Genomic DNA, 14,485 nt, shown 5'->3' with positions numbered 1-14,485 from the left:
TGGAACAGGTAAATCTGAAAAGACTCCCTGCACCTACTCAGCATTAGGCTGCCAGGCTGGGGAGACACAGGGCGAGGAAGAAAAAATGTGGCACCGCAGTACACATAACAGAACTGTTATGTGACAGGAACAGGGTTAAACTAACTTTTCAGCACTCTGCAATTGAAAACATACCAAAAACTAGGTGAAAAAGTACTATCAAAGTTATTATATTCTTCCTTGCAGGTAGCTTAAAAGGCATTTAAGTGATAAGGTGTAAAATATTACCTAAAAGAAAACTTAGAAGAAAAAGTGATTTGAATGGGGGTCAAGGGATCTCTCACTTCTGGTTCCCTTTAAGTTAAAAATGCTTGCTTAGACATGCCTAAACTGAGGTAAACATCACAGATAGTACAACCGTGAGCCTCGGTGGAGCTTTCTGGTTTTCAGTTTTATACATTTTTTTACAGTGTACGAATAACAGTCCTTGTTCAATATGATAAATGTCTTACTGCTGTCTTCTCTGCAGAATTTAGTCACCATCTCTGGAGCTCCCTTCATATATGCTACTAATTTATCTTGTCCAACCTCTTGGGTGATGACAGACATACGCTGCAGGCTGGATGAAAATGGGAATTGATGGATGATGGCAATTCCTTCAGCTGGACCCTGAAAGGTTATTGAATATTATAGATTAATACTCCAATTTTGTAGACTGCATTTTAACTGATAAACATTCCACAACGAGCACCAACTATTTATGCATTAAGGAAGCTTACCAAAGTGTTTCCTTGTCCTGGTGTTACAATAAGACTTTCTGAGTCTGACTGTTTCACTTCCTATAACAATATAAATGACAATTTTATAATCTACAAAAAGTCATAATTCGTATTCTCAAATATATTTTTTACATATAAATTCACCAAATAGTAGTGAGTAAGTAACTGGAAATTGTCCTTAAACCAAAGTGTATGCTTTTCTGTAAAAGAGAGTTTTTTTAGATTGTATTTAAAGATGTCAAAGGTTGGGACATGTCAGCTTTATATTTGTATCTGGAAAGTATGGTAGTGACTGTATTAATCTATAGAGGAGTTTGGTAAAAAAAAAAATTGTAGGTAAAATCTAGATTATGGACATCCAGTAAATGGACTGATGATGGGATGTAGTATTTGATGAGTAAAAAGGGAGATGGATAAGTCAAGCTGCACAGTTCAGGATGAACTGCACAGTTCCCAGATGATTCCATTGGTAGACAACCTAGAAGGGTGTTAAAGAAGTCTAGCTGGGCGTGAACTAGCATTTTACTTAGTTGCATCCTACAGGATAACTTGTTAATGTGAGTTTTGTTTTGAGTTAGAATGCTGAAGCAACAAGCCTGTGAAAGTTATTGCTGTATTGTTAATTGTAATGTCAGGTAGGAAAGCTGATTCAGGAGATTGAAATAACCTCTGCTTTTTTTTTGTATTGAGTTTAACAGAGTAATGGAAAGGGAGAATGCTTTTAGAAAGTATTCAGGGGATTGAAACAACCTCTGCTTTTTTTTGTATTGAGTTTAACAGAGTGATGGAAAAGGAGAATGCTTTTAGAAAGTAATGGACAGAGGAAGTTAAAGTACAAAGCATAAAATATCATTTACATGTAAGTGATATTAAAAGCTAAAAGCGCTAATACGGTAGCAAAGAGTATCAACGTATAATAATACTGCTGTGTCCCTGCGTCCCCTGTCCCTGTGTTTGTGCTGTCAGCATTCTGTGCATGTGCGCGCAGTACAGCCAGCTCTGACAGTTCTGCGTGCCGTTATGTTAAAAAAAAAGATGTGTGCGCACCCGTGGTTGCTAGGGGAACAGGTACTTACAGACAGAATGGATACCAGGGGAGAGCAAACAGGGGGTTGATTACACAGTGGCTATATGAAAAAAGAAAAGAGGATGTGTACTGTGGGGGAAAAAAACTTTGAACAAAAAGGGCCGTAAATAGCCCAAGTTTCAATGCAGTGAGGGCTGGTAATAGTAAACTAAGGTACAGTGAGTGAGTTAAGTTGATTTTGAGGAGACTGGTAAAGCAGGGGGAAATGTCCCTGAAACGTGTATGGGTGGCCATCATTTTGTTGAAGCATAGTTGCATAGTGACAATGTATATCAGCATCGTATGGAAACATAAGACTCAGACATTGAGGAAACATGTCAAACCCAATGATTGCTTGCACACAGTTAAAGGGACATTATGCCCACATATGTTCTAGCGCCTGTTAATTTAACGGGCGTAATGTCTAGTCAACATATAAAGTGCATACATACCCAGCCTGTGCCTTCAAACATCTTCAAATCTAATGGGTCTCCCTGAAGTTGTCCATCAATAGCAACCAATGAGTGGCAACTACTCAATGCTCCAACCAAAGGACTCCAAGACAAGGTGTCATCTGATGTGAATCTATGTACATTCTGGAAACTAATACAAGCATATGGAAAACATTAAAATACATTCAGTTTGACTACTTATTCATGAAACTTTTTTTGTAAAAAAAAATAAAAATCTAAGACATTCATATTGCCATCAAGAATAATCCCTTTCGTTACCTTTTATCAGTGGTGTCATGAATTGGATTATACAGATAATAGGATTTAAAGTTTAGAACTATTCAAATAGATCAGTAATAGCTAGGGATGGTTGAAATAGTCCCTGGCAGGTTTGCAAGCTTTTCATCGAACTTCCAGTAAAATCAGGAGAATTTCATGAATCGTTTTGGCAAAATTGGCATTATAATTGATCAAAATGAAATCAATTTGAACTTTTGGGGCAATAGATTTCTGAAAGATTCAATAAGAGTGACACAGATGTGTATGTATTATTGTGCAACCAGTGAGCTGGGCACAGGATGACCCTAATGACGGCTCACCCCGCTGCTGCTCAAATCCCTGGCGGAGTAAAATACTACCCCCTCTCTGAGTCATCTCCACTCAGAGGGAGATGTAATGCGAGATCTGGCAAATCAATTGCCAGATACCTGAATTACTCTTGTGCAGGGCACGCAGCATAGCACTATGACGGCGCCCAGCCAGCTTCAATGCTCGGTGATGAGCACCAGGATCAGAAATAGCCTGCTTTGACTCAGATGACTGACACAGTGATGTAGTCACTGCTAGTCAGTTAGTCACTAATATAATCACTAGCCTTGAATAGAGTATATATGGGCAATGCAGCTGAGCATACACAGTGCATTTCTGCCTAACTGAACAAGTGTAATCATTTCTAAAAAAAATACAGTTAACAGTTCTAAAATGCACAGTTACCTTGCTATATGCATGCATAATATCACAATGATATAGCAAACTAATTCTATCTGTAGTACAATACACCCTGAGCTAACGTTCTTTGAAATGGGTGCAGCTCTGTTTATGTCTTTCTCTATACCGCTCCTTCCTAACCACATCAAATAGCATGCCAGAATCAGAAACCCCTCCGCTCCTTCCCTTTATAAAAGCCTGTGGTTTGACCTCTTAGGATATGTTGCTTGGGCAAGGGGTGCATTGCCGGAAGAAACTGCTGATTGGCAAATAGTTGTTATTACATTCTATTCAACTGTTTAATCAGCTCAGCTGTGTCAGAAGTAAAATCTGTAATATTTTTAACTCACAAAAATATAATTTTTTGCAAATTAGTTGCTAAGAATGTCTGCAAACAAGTAGCACCATTCATCATCAAATGGAACTACTCCTTTCATGGTTGCAAGTAAAAATCTGTTTTATCATCTGAGGGATTAGTTCCAGATCAAAGGTCATGACTAACAGTGGAGGCCTTAAAGAGACTCTGAAGCGAGAATAAATCTCGCTTCAGAGCTCATAAATAGCAGGGGCACGTGTGCCCCTGCTAAACCGCCGCTATAGCGCGGCTTAACGGGGGTCCCTTCACCCCCAAAGCGACCACTGCAACACTTGGTCACAGATTTGGTCGTGATTTATTGCTTCCTGGAGGCAGGGCTAACGGCTGCAGCCCTGCTTCCAGTCGCGTCTGTCAGCGGCGCATCGCCGCCTCTCCCCCGCCCCTCTCAGTGAAGGAAGACTGAGAGGGGCGGGGGAGAGGCGGAGATACGCGCTGACAGACGCGCGTGGGGCAGGGCTGCGGTGGTTAGCCCTGACCCAACCAGGAAGCGCTCCCCGGGTGTATCGAGGAGGATTTGGGGGTGAAGGGACCCCCGTTAAGCCACGCTATAGCGGCGTTTTAGCAGGGGCACACGTGCCCCTGCTATTTATGAGGTCTGAAGCGAGATTTATTCTCGCTTCAGACTCTCTTTAAAACAGAGAGTATAGCAGCAGAACAGTGGTGAAAGAGGGAAATGGGAGGGCACAGCCTGAGAAAAGAGGACATTACTAACAAAAGCAGATACTGCATATCACTTTGTTTTTTTGTCTCAGATGTCCTTTGAGTCTGTCCCTGTGAATATGTTATCTACTGTATATCTAACAGTAGAAATTACTGTGCATGTCTAGCAGCCCATATTCTCTTGAATGAGAATATACTGAAAGTCTTAATAAATAATCTATGATACGTACCAATTCCCATGAGAAGGCAGCACACCCCAAAGGTCTAATCCATCTTCTGTTAGCGTACCAGTCTACAGAAAAATAAATAATGTTATAAATAAAATGTTATAAAAACAAATGTAGTATAATCTGATCAAATGTTCTTTTACTATAAACATTTTTTAAATAGTATGTAGTAATTTTGTGTTTTTTTGTTTGTTTTTTGTTTATATAAAAATGAAGAACATTTTTACCCACAGTACTAGGCTTTATTATATCAGTAAATACAGAATTAACAAGAAATTCCCTTCAGAAAAGTCAGTCACATGATGAGAGATCTGTGCACAAAAGGTAGAGCTGTCATGAGAGTGGTAGTTTCTTTCTCTGCTCAGATCCTTTACCTGACCAAGCCTAGCTCCTCCCAATGTTTCCTCCTGTAGAACACAGGGAGGTAGTGGACAGGATCAGATTCTGTGCTCAGAGAAAAGGACTGGCTGATACTCCTTACCAGCTCCTCATGTTGTTGATGATGGGATAGGGGAGGAGTTTGGACAGAATACAGACTTCTGTTCAGCGTAGTTATTAGCACAGGAAATTAGCATTGGAAAATGGGACAGCCAGGTATTAAAAGATAAATAGTACAAAACATGCAATCCAAAAATGTGTAATGCAAGTTATGATATATTCCCTACATTGGCCCTTACTTAATGTGCTTTTTTCCCCTAAGTTTTCTCCTAGGTGATATTTTCATACCTATCAATAAAATGCCTTTTAAGCCACCGGCTTAAAATACTCAGAGACATGTTGGCAGTACTTTACAATTACTTTTTGGTACTTTTTCAATTGCAGAGTGTGAAAAGTTATTTTAAACAGAAGATGAAACATTATCTCCTAGGAGAAAACTTAAGGTAGCCATACATCTGCCCATACAGCGATATATGGGCAGATTCCACCAAGAGACATATCTCTCTCTCTCGAATCTGATAAGAGAGAGATCTGTCAGCTGCCCATACACGACAGGCTGATTCCCAATTAATACCATGCTGAAATCGATCCATAATTGGCCTGGTGCCCTGCATCCGTCCGCTTCTCCACCCCGACGATGTGCCCCCCTAATGAAAATTGTCCCCACTGTGCCCCCTGTAAAATATACATTACCTGTCCGTGTCCTGTGCATGTCCCTCCACTGCCTCCGGGATATCTCCTCTGCATGCACGCGTGCGATGTCATACGCATGGCCTTACTAGGAAACCACGTGGGGCGCGCGTGTATATACAGAGGAGTGTGCACAGAACAGTGGAGGACCAAGCGCAGGTAATATATACTTTACATGGGGCACCGGGGGGAAATTTTTCATTAGGGAGGCACAGCATCTGGGGTTTCATCGCGTTCATCGATCGTCCCAAAACTTCACACCGTTCCCAACGCACACCTGATCGAGCAAGCCAGCACAATATCTTGCAGCATGCGGGATTGACAATGCAACTAATTTTTGTCCCAAAATTGGTCGCATTGTCGGTCGTGCATGCACTTGGCGGCACCAATTTTCATCCAATTCGATTATAATCAAATTAGATGGTCAATCAGCCGCCAAGTCACCTAATATATGGCCACCATTAGGAGTAAAAGTGAATTGAATGAGGGCCGTTGTGCATACAGTGGTTAGCTCTCTCGCCTTGCAGCGCTGGGTCCCTGGTTCGAATTCCAGCCAGGGCACTATCTGCAAAGAGTTTGTATGTTCTCTCCGTGCCTGTGTGGGTTTCCTCCGGGCACTCCGGTTTCCTCCCACATTCCAAAAACATACGGATAAGTTAATTGGCTCCCCCTAAAAAAATTGGCCCTAGACTACAGTACTCACACTACATAATATAGACATATGGCAATGGTAGGGATTAGATTGTGAGCTCCTTTGAGGGACAGTTAGTGACAAGATATATATATATACACTGTACAGTGCTGCGTAATATATATATATACACTGTACAGTGCTGCGTAATATGTCGGCGCTATATAAATACTAAATAATAATAATAATAATAATAATAATACAATAAAGAAGAAAGAAAAAAAACTCAAGCCTGAACCAGGTCTTAAAGCTCCCATACAGTATATTGTATGAAAAGCTGCCACATTTTCCTCGGTTTATCAAAAAATAAATCTTAATCAACTCTACTCAAATATTGCCAATAATGTCAAATACTTTTTGTATTTTCTCCAAAGGACAAAACATCAGCTTAAATTCAGAATTCTGAGGATGTGCAGGGAGTTGGTAGCATGTGCTGCCACTCCTGTTTATCTTGGGTGGACCAACTGAGACAGATTTTCAGTCCTGCCTTATGAGTTATTCCCCCCAGGTGTGGTTGTGCGGCAGATTTCTGTTTCACTCGTAGACATGAATAAGCAGTTCAATCAGAAGTCTGTCATTGTATGTCTGTGGTTATCCTAAGATTCCGAAATTGAATGATCTCTTACCTTGTCAAAACAAATAATGTTGAGGCGACCGCATACATTGATTCTTTGAGGACTGATGCAGAAAATGCCCTTCTTTTTCAGTCTACGTTGAGCATACATGATTCCAGTAGACAAGGCAGCTGACAATGCTGGAGGTACAGCGGTAGTAATAATAATCAAAGTGTTTAACAGAACCTGAATAGGAGACTCCTAAGAAAAAATAAACCAGATTAATTAATCTATGTAAACTAGGCAGCATGAAGATGGGCAGGAGCGCGAAACAGTGGACTGTCCTGCCGTAAAGTTCTTTTTAAATTTGTATGTCTTTTTCCAATAAAACAGACTAAGCTTTTCTGAAGGTGGTGCGGATCTTTCTCTTCGTTTAATCTATGTAAACTACATGTATATTTAATAAGTCTAAAGTGTTTCATGGTTATCTTGTTTTGTAAGAATGAGACCCATTTATATGAATGAGACTCAAATACAATGAAGCTTAACATACGATAAGCTTAAAAGACAACTGACGCGAGAGGGATATGGAGGCTGCCATATTTATTTCCTTTTAAGCAATACCAGTTGCCTGGCTGTCCTGCTGATCCTCTGCCTCTAATACTTTTAGCCATAGACCCTGAACAAGCATGCAGCAGATGAGATCAGGTGTTTCTGACATTATTGTCAGATCTAACAGGATTAGCTGCATGCTTGTTTCTGGTGTTATTCCAACACTACTGCAGCCACATGAATAAGCAGGGCTGCCAGGAAACTGGTATTGTTTAAAAGGAAATAAATGTGGCAGCCTCCATACTCTTCTACCTTTAGTTGTCCTTTAACAATAACCCTTTACAAAAGTATATCTAGTGAGTAGAACATGTATATAACATGGGAAAAAATGTAATCACTAGCAACTGTACAGTATGCAGTACTGTGTTATTCAGAAATTGTGCGGTATTTTCTTTAAATACTTAGTAAAATGTAAATGTTCAGAGAGTGTAAGTAAAGCTGGCCAATAGAGAAAAATGCAACAACATAGTGAAAAATGAGAGATTGTGTGTGCTTTGCACATTGATATTTTGTGTGCAGCTTTCTCCAATCTCGTTGGTCAGAGATTTCAAACGTGTCTGAAAATTGTACAAAGGTTATCTGTGAGTATGTGTGTGATTACTATGATGATGTCATCAGTTTAAGACACCAGACATTCTGTGGACCAAACAGTATGGATACATAGCTGCAGTAGTTTTATAGGGGCGTATGCCCACTAATATTGTTTAATTGTAAAATCTTACCGACTCTATGTAGTAGAAGGGTAAACTGAGTGAATATACTTTGAAAGGATACTAAAGATAGTTCCTCATAGAAATAGCGATATTGTACAATCAAGATTGTATCATTAGTGGGCACCATTAATTGCTGGACGATAGGCTTGTATTATAACGTTTTTACAGCTGATGATACAATCTTTTAATTGGCCATCTGATTTTCTTTTCTGTTGACTCATTGCTAGCAATTTTGCATGGCCAGCACTGCATTAAAAAGGATCCATTTACCTTTAAAATAAACATGATTAGGGGTATATTTACTCTAAATTATAACATGCTTCACCTAGCATAGTTCATCTGTATGACAGAGATGCTCCATAAGGTGCAAATAATTCTGGCTCGCATTCAAGTTTCTTGTATATTTCACACAGCTTGTAATTGGACTAATCAAATGCACTTCCTGCTGTTTTTGAATGACCCAATTCCATTTGAGTGACATTTACATGCAATCAGGAAACATTAGCATCCCATTGACCATCTGTAAGGTTTAATGTATTCCACAGTACTGCCAAAACCGAATCAGTGCAGCGCTTTAGGCTCTGCCATAAGCCGTAATGAGAATTATGGCTATAGCGGCACTCAGTGACTAATTTTGCCACCGGCAATAGCCAGAGCTGAAATTAGAAAAAAATAAAATAATTCAGCCACCAGAAATAGCCGATGCCCAAATGATGTATTCCCTCTGAGTTGCGACGATTTGGAGGGGGAATAGCATTGACGCCACCCAGGAGATTGCCTGCAGAAGGGTAAGCATCTTTTGGCTTCACCCTGGGCCATTTCAAATGTACATGTCAAAACTCCATCATACAAGCCTTGTCACCGCCATATCTTACCCCTTTCAAGACCAACATGGTTACAGTGTAGATTGCTCCAATCACAGCAACAGTGGCTAGAATCATCAAGAATCTGAAGGCATCTCTATACAGCTTAAAATTCATAGGTTTTGGGTACAGGATGGATCTGACCAAATCTCCTTTGGCTGTGTTAAATCCTGCAGATACAAAAATATCCATGATCATCAGAACATTGAAGAAAAATATAGGTACAGTCTCACTGAGCGTTAGCCAAATGTAAAAGCATGTAACTAACCAGTTCTTAGGACGACTGCCTTCACTTGCCCCTGGCTAGCAGACTTTGTCTGAATGACTTCTGTTCCACAGAACAGTATGTGTCTTTTGAAATCCTCTCCACTGTGTTCCTTCCAAGGCATGGAGTGGTCATTGGTAGGCAGGGGAGTTTTAGAGACAGGGATACTTTCACCTTTTTAAGAATAATGGCACAGTTAAATTATTTTCAATGCGTACAACACACAATACTGTTTTTTTAAAATTCGATCTATACATTGTTTTAGGTCTGTGAGTAGCAATCACTGTTATGGTGCCCATACATGGTACAATTTTTTCATTTATTCCATTAGATCGAATATAAAGATTTTAATAATAAATACAGAGAATGCCTAGATTTCCCTGAAAAATAATAATATGTATGTTACTGTGAAAGCATAAGTACTAAAAAAGTTATTGCTATATAAATAACTACTCAGCTGAAATGCCAAAATTGTTAAAAGATTTAAGGGGTAAAATCCCAGGAATGCAAAGTTGTTTTAAAAAACAACAACAACAACAAAACAACAACTCTAATGTGTTTATTAGTATGTTAAATTTGTACAGATTTTGTATTTTGTACCCACTCTGTATTTTGTATCTTGGTGTATACTATTGCCTGTATTATTTTGTACCCCATGGTTGTTTCTTACTTTGTACAGCACCACGGAATATGTTGGCCCTTTATAATTCAATAATAATAACAATAATAAATGCAGCGTGCATTACCTGTAAGCATGCTTTCATTCACAATACACGACCCATTGAGAAGCAGAGCATCACAGGGTAGGAACAGTTTCTTTCCTGTAAGAACAATTACATCGCCTGGCACCAAGCTGCGTGATTCCACCTCTTTGCACTCTGGAGGGAAATGTGCACAAAGCATATAGAAATGCTTACAACAGGATTGCAGCTAATTTGTTTAAAAATAACACTTTTTTCAAATTGAAAATTGAAAGAACACTCATGAACCTTTCCCCGTTAATCCAGTTCTGTCTAGTGGACATGCACCAAAGGTCAGGCAACTTATAGCAAATTGGTTGTGAAAGGTAACCCAAAAGATTTGGCTTAAGTTAAACAATTTAAAGACAATACTGCCAAATATTAACTAAGTGTATGTACATTTGTGACCCACTGGAATAAGGATGACGTTACTAAAAAGTGAGAGAATCTGAGAACTAGGGATCACCAATGAGATGCATACTTGATGCAGGATTATGCAAAATTTGTATGCAATTATATGTGTGTAAATGATAGAATATTTAAATCCTACCTCAGCAGGTTTCAATTGATCCATTTCAAGCTGCTGTAACAATTTACATAATTCTACATCAACACCTAATGATTTTCCTCCCATTGACCATTCCTACTGAAAATATTGATTGAAGAAATTACCTTTTCCCCACACTTAAACAACATCCTAAATGAATATATGCTATGATAAAATCTCTGTGGGTTGTCATAATTTTTTTTTTTAAATAATTCACTCCAAATATATGTAAACACCTAAGTTTAACTGTAGTAACAAGCCCACACTGAATTTATATTACACTTTTTTTCCTCTTCACAGTCAGCACAATGCTATATAAACTATACCTCCATTTTTCTGACGTATGGTCCCTTTTAAACTGTTGTTGGATTCCACGAGGTTATGAAGCTTTACGGATTCCTTAGGGTAAATGGCAAAATTGTGATTAATGTATTTATTTTTATTCAAAGAATGCTATTTTATTGACTACAAATTAAAGCTGAGGTCTTTAACTAAAGTTTGGCTTTATATTGAAAGCTTATAGTGAATTTGCATAGGTAAGTTGGAAGCCAAGAGAAATACAATTCATTTATACCAATGTTAGGCACAAAAATGCAGTCTATAACACATAACTATTCATTGTATAGAAATAACTGTTTCGGTACAGATATTGAATGTTAATATCATTAGACATGTTATGTATACAGAATGCAAATTACACACCTTCCTCAGATCATGAACCGTGAAGATGATAGAGATGAGGGTCATTATAATGACAGCAATTGAATATTCAATGAACCCCACTGCCAACCACAGAGCCAAGCTGCAAGCCTCAAAAGCATAAAAAGGGTTTAAAACCTACAAGAGATAGAAAAATGGAAAATTGGCAATTAATTAAACTAAGTTTCTATGATGAATAAAATGACAAAACGTTTACAGTTCTTTCTGCCTTTTTTGGGCAATCTACTCAAATTAAAACACCACCCAAACTTTGATTTCATTTTTAGATACCGTGAAAAAAAGTTAAAACAGTCAGGTTTTTAGTCATTTATATTCTTTAGTGGCAAAGTACTGTAGTTAAATGGTTGTCAGCACTATCTCTTTAACCCCCTTGGTGGTATGATTCTTTCCGAATTTTAGGGTCTAAAAGTGGTAAAAAATCATGCTGCCAGGGAGAAGATCTGCACAGCCTCAGTAATCACTCATCTCCCTGGGCTACCGCACTGCAGTTATCCCTCCATCCTCCGGGTGGCGCTGCAGCTCTAAAGTGATATTGCCGGCTGTCATCATGATGACAGCCAGCGATCTCATCTGGAGGAAGCAGAGCCCCGGAGGATGGAAGAAGAATGGCGTCCGACATCGGGATCCCTGGGAGGTATGTAGAAATGCTCCCGCTGCGTGCTATACTCTGCATAGAGCCTCCGACGGCTACCCCGAGCAGAGGTCGGGATTACCACTCTGAGCTATGGTTTTCCGCACCGACCCTAGCTCAGGGTTACTGCCAAGGAGGTTAAAGGACAACTGAAGTGAGAGGGTTATGGAGGCTTCTATATTTATTTATTTATTTCCCTTTAAGCAATACCAGTTGCCTGGCTGTCCTGCTGTCGGATCCTCTGCCTCTAATACTTTTAGCCATAGACCCAGAACAAGCATGCAGCAGGTCAGGTGTTTCGGACATTATTGTCAGATGTGACAAGATTAGCTGCATGCTTGCTTCTGGTGTTATTCAGACACTACTGCAGCCAAATAGATCAGCAGGACTGACAGGCAACTGGCATTGTTTAAAAGGAAATAAATATGGCAGCCTCCATATTCTTCTCACTTCAGTTGTCCTTTAAAGCACTAGATCCCACATTCAGTCAGAACAGTATAATGTGCATATTTTTTCCTTATATTGCCATTGAGTTCCTCCGAGGATTAAGGGCCCGTTTCCACTTGTGCGGGTCTCCGCGGAAAAAAATTGCATGCGGATGTGAATTTAGCATTTTTCATGCGAATTCGCATACGATTTTGCATGGATGACTATGTATGCAAATTTAACCATGGCAGTGCCTGTGTGCTTTTCCATTGTTTCTATGTGAAATTGTATGCAAATTTGCATGAAAATTTGCATACTAAAACCGCATGCAAATTTCCTATTAAATACATTGTATGCAAATCGCATAGCGGTATGCGGTATGCAAATTCTGTGGGGTCTACCGTGCAGATTTTTTCTGCACAGAAAAATGCTGAGAGATCCTGTCAAGTGGAAACAGGCCCATCCACTTGTATTGTCTGTGCGAATCTACATGCAGGAAACGCATGCAGATTCGCTCTAGTGCAAACGGGCCCTTAAAGAGAAACTCCAACCTAGAATTGAACTTTATCCCAATCAGTAGCTGATACCCCCTTTTACATGAAAAATATAATACTTTTCACAAACAGACCATCGCTGTATGACTGATTTTGTGCTGAAACCCCATCCCACAAGAAGCTCTGAGTACCGCGGTACTCTAGGCAAACTGCCACAATGTAACAAAGTTCACAGACAGGAATTAGCTGTTTACAGCTGTCTCTAACAGCCAAAACAGCTAGGAGCAGCTACATAACCTGCCCACGAGTAAAAATGTCACCATGTAATAAATGTCAGAATGTAAATTAGGGAGAGGAAAGATTTTACAATGAGCAAACACTGACTAAATCATTTATACATAATTATGGTAAAAAATGAAGCACTTTTTTTACTACATTATTTTCACTGGAGTTCCTCTTTAAGTTGCTTCCCAAAACATACTGGCAGGTCAACAGACTTTACGCAAAGCTGACCCTAGACCATAGCAGAGAAATGTAACTGAGAGCTCTGCTGAGGGACAATGACTGTAGGGATTATGCATTGCTCTCTTTCAGTTGCTGAAAACATGCCATTGCCTTAATGTAAAAATCTATTTATTTTTATTTCTGAACGCATGTTTTGAAATTCACAATTTATTGATACAATTTGAATCAGGAACAATGGGGCTAGCAGAACACTAGCCTAGCAATGAGTTTTGTGTTAACACATGCTTTAAGCCTTTAACCTTTTCACACAAACAGGACATACAGTATACTGTATGCGCATCCAGTTTTTGCCTCTTTGCTGCAAATAGGAAATACAGGTGTGTCATTTCATGGCAAGCGTATACAGAGAGTGCATAATTATTAGGCAAATGAATATTTTGACCACATCATCCTCTTTATGCATGTTGTCTTACTTCAAGCTGTATAGGCTCGAAAGCCTACTACCAATTAAGCATATTAGGTGATGTGCATGTCTGTAATGAGAAGGGGTGTGGTCTAATGACATCAACACCCTATATCAGGTGTGCATAATTATTATGCAACTTCCTTTCCTTTGGCAAAATGGGTCAAAAGAAGGACTTGACAGGCTCAGAAAAGTCAAAAATAGTGAGATATCTTGCAGAGGGATGCAGCACTTTTAAAATTGCAAAGCTTCTGAAGCGTGATCATCGAATAATCAAGCTTTTCATTCAAAATAGTCAACAGGGTCGCAAGAAGCGTGTGGAAAAACCAAGGCGCAAAATAACTGCCCATGAACTTAGAAAAGTCAAGTGTGCAGCTGCCAAGATGCCACTTGCCACCAGTTTGGCCATATTTCAGAGCTGCAACATCACTGGAGTGCCCAAAAGTACAAGGTGTGCAATACTCAGAGACATGGCCAAGGTAAGAAAGACTGAAAGACGACCACCACTGAACAAGACACACAAGCTGAAACGTCAAGACTGGGCCAAGAAATATCTCAAGACTGATTTCCTAAGGTTTTATGGACTGATGAAATGAGAGTGAGTCTTGATGGGCCAGATGGATGGGCCCGTGGCAGGATTGGTAAAG

At 39.5% G+C, this 14,485-nt stretch overlaps 1 protein-coding gene across 1 annotated transcript in view; it reads right to left on the bottom strand.

The window, feature by feature from the left end:
• Positions 1-14,485, bottom strand: part of LOC137571673 (probable cation-transporting ATPase 13A4) — a 51,324-nt gene that overhangs the window by 24,324 nt on the left and 12,515 nt on the right. Inside the window, exons 7-16 of the mRNA XM_068281170.1 lie at positions 11,342-11,476; positions 10,966-11,038; positions 10,099-10,230; positions 9,356-9,526; positions 9,100-9,257; positions 6,972-7,160; positions 4,530-4,591; positions 2,277-2,427; positions 759-818; positions 492-648 (exon numbers count right to left, since the gene is read on the bottom strand). Coding sequence (XP_068137271.1) covers positions 492-648; positions 759-818; positions 2,277-2,427; positions 4,530-4,591; positions 6,972-7,160; positions 9,100-9,257; positions 9,356-9,526; positions 10,099-10,230; positions 10,966-11,038; positions 11,342-11,476 — 1,288 coding nt within the window. The remainder of the gene's footprint in view (positions 1-491; positions 649-758; positions 819-2,276; positions 2,428-4,529; positions 4,592-6,971; positions 7,161-9,099; positions 9,258-9,355; positions 9,527-10,098; positions 10,231-10,965; positions 11,039-11,341; positions 11,477-14,485) is intronic.

The sequence above is a fragment of the Hyperolius riggenbachi genome, chromosome 4 (genome assembly GCF_040937935.1).
Source record: "Hyperolius riggenbachi isolate aHypRig1 chromosome 4, aHypRig1.pri, whole genome shotgun sequence".
Lineage (NCBI taxonomy): Eukaryota > Metazoa > Chordata > Amphibia > Anura > Hyperoliidae > Hyperolius > Hyperolius riggenbachi.
Note: the sequence above shows the minus strand (reverse complement) of the source record. Positions and strands in the feature narration are given on the sequence as shown.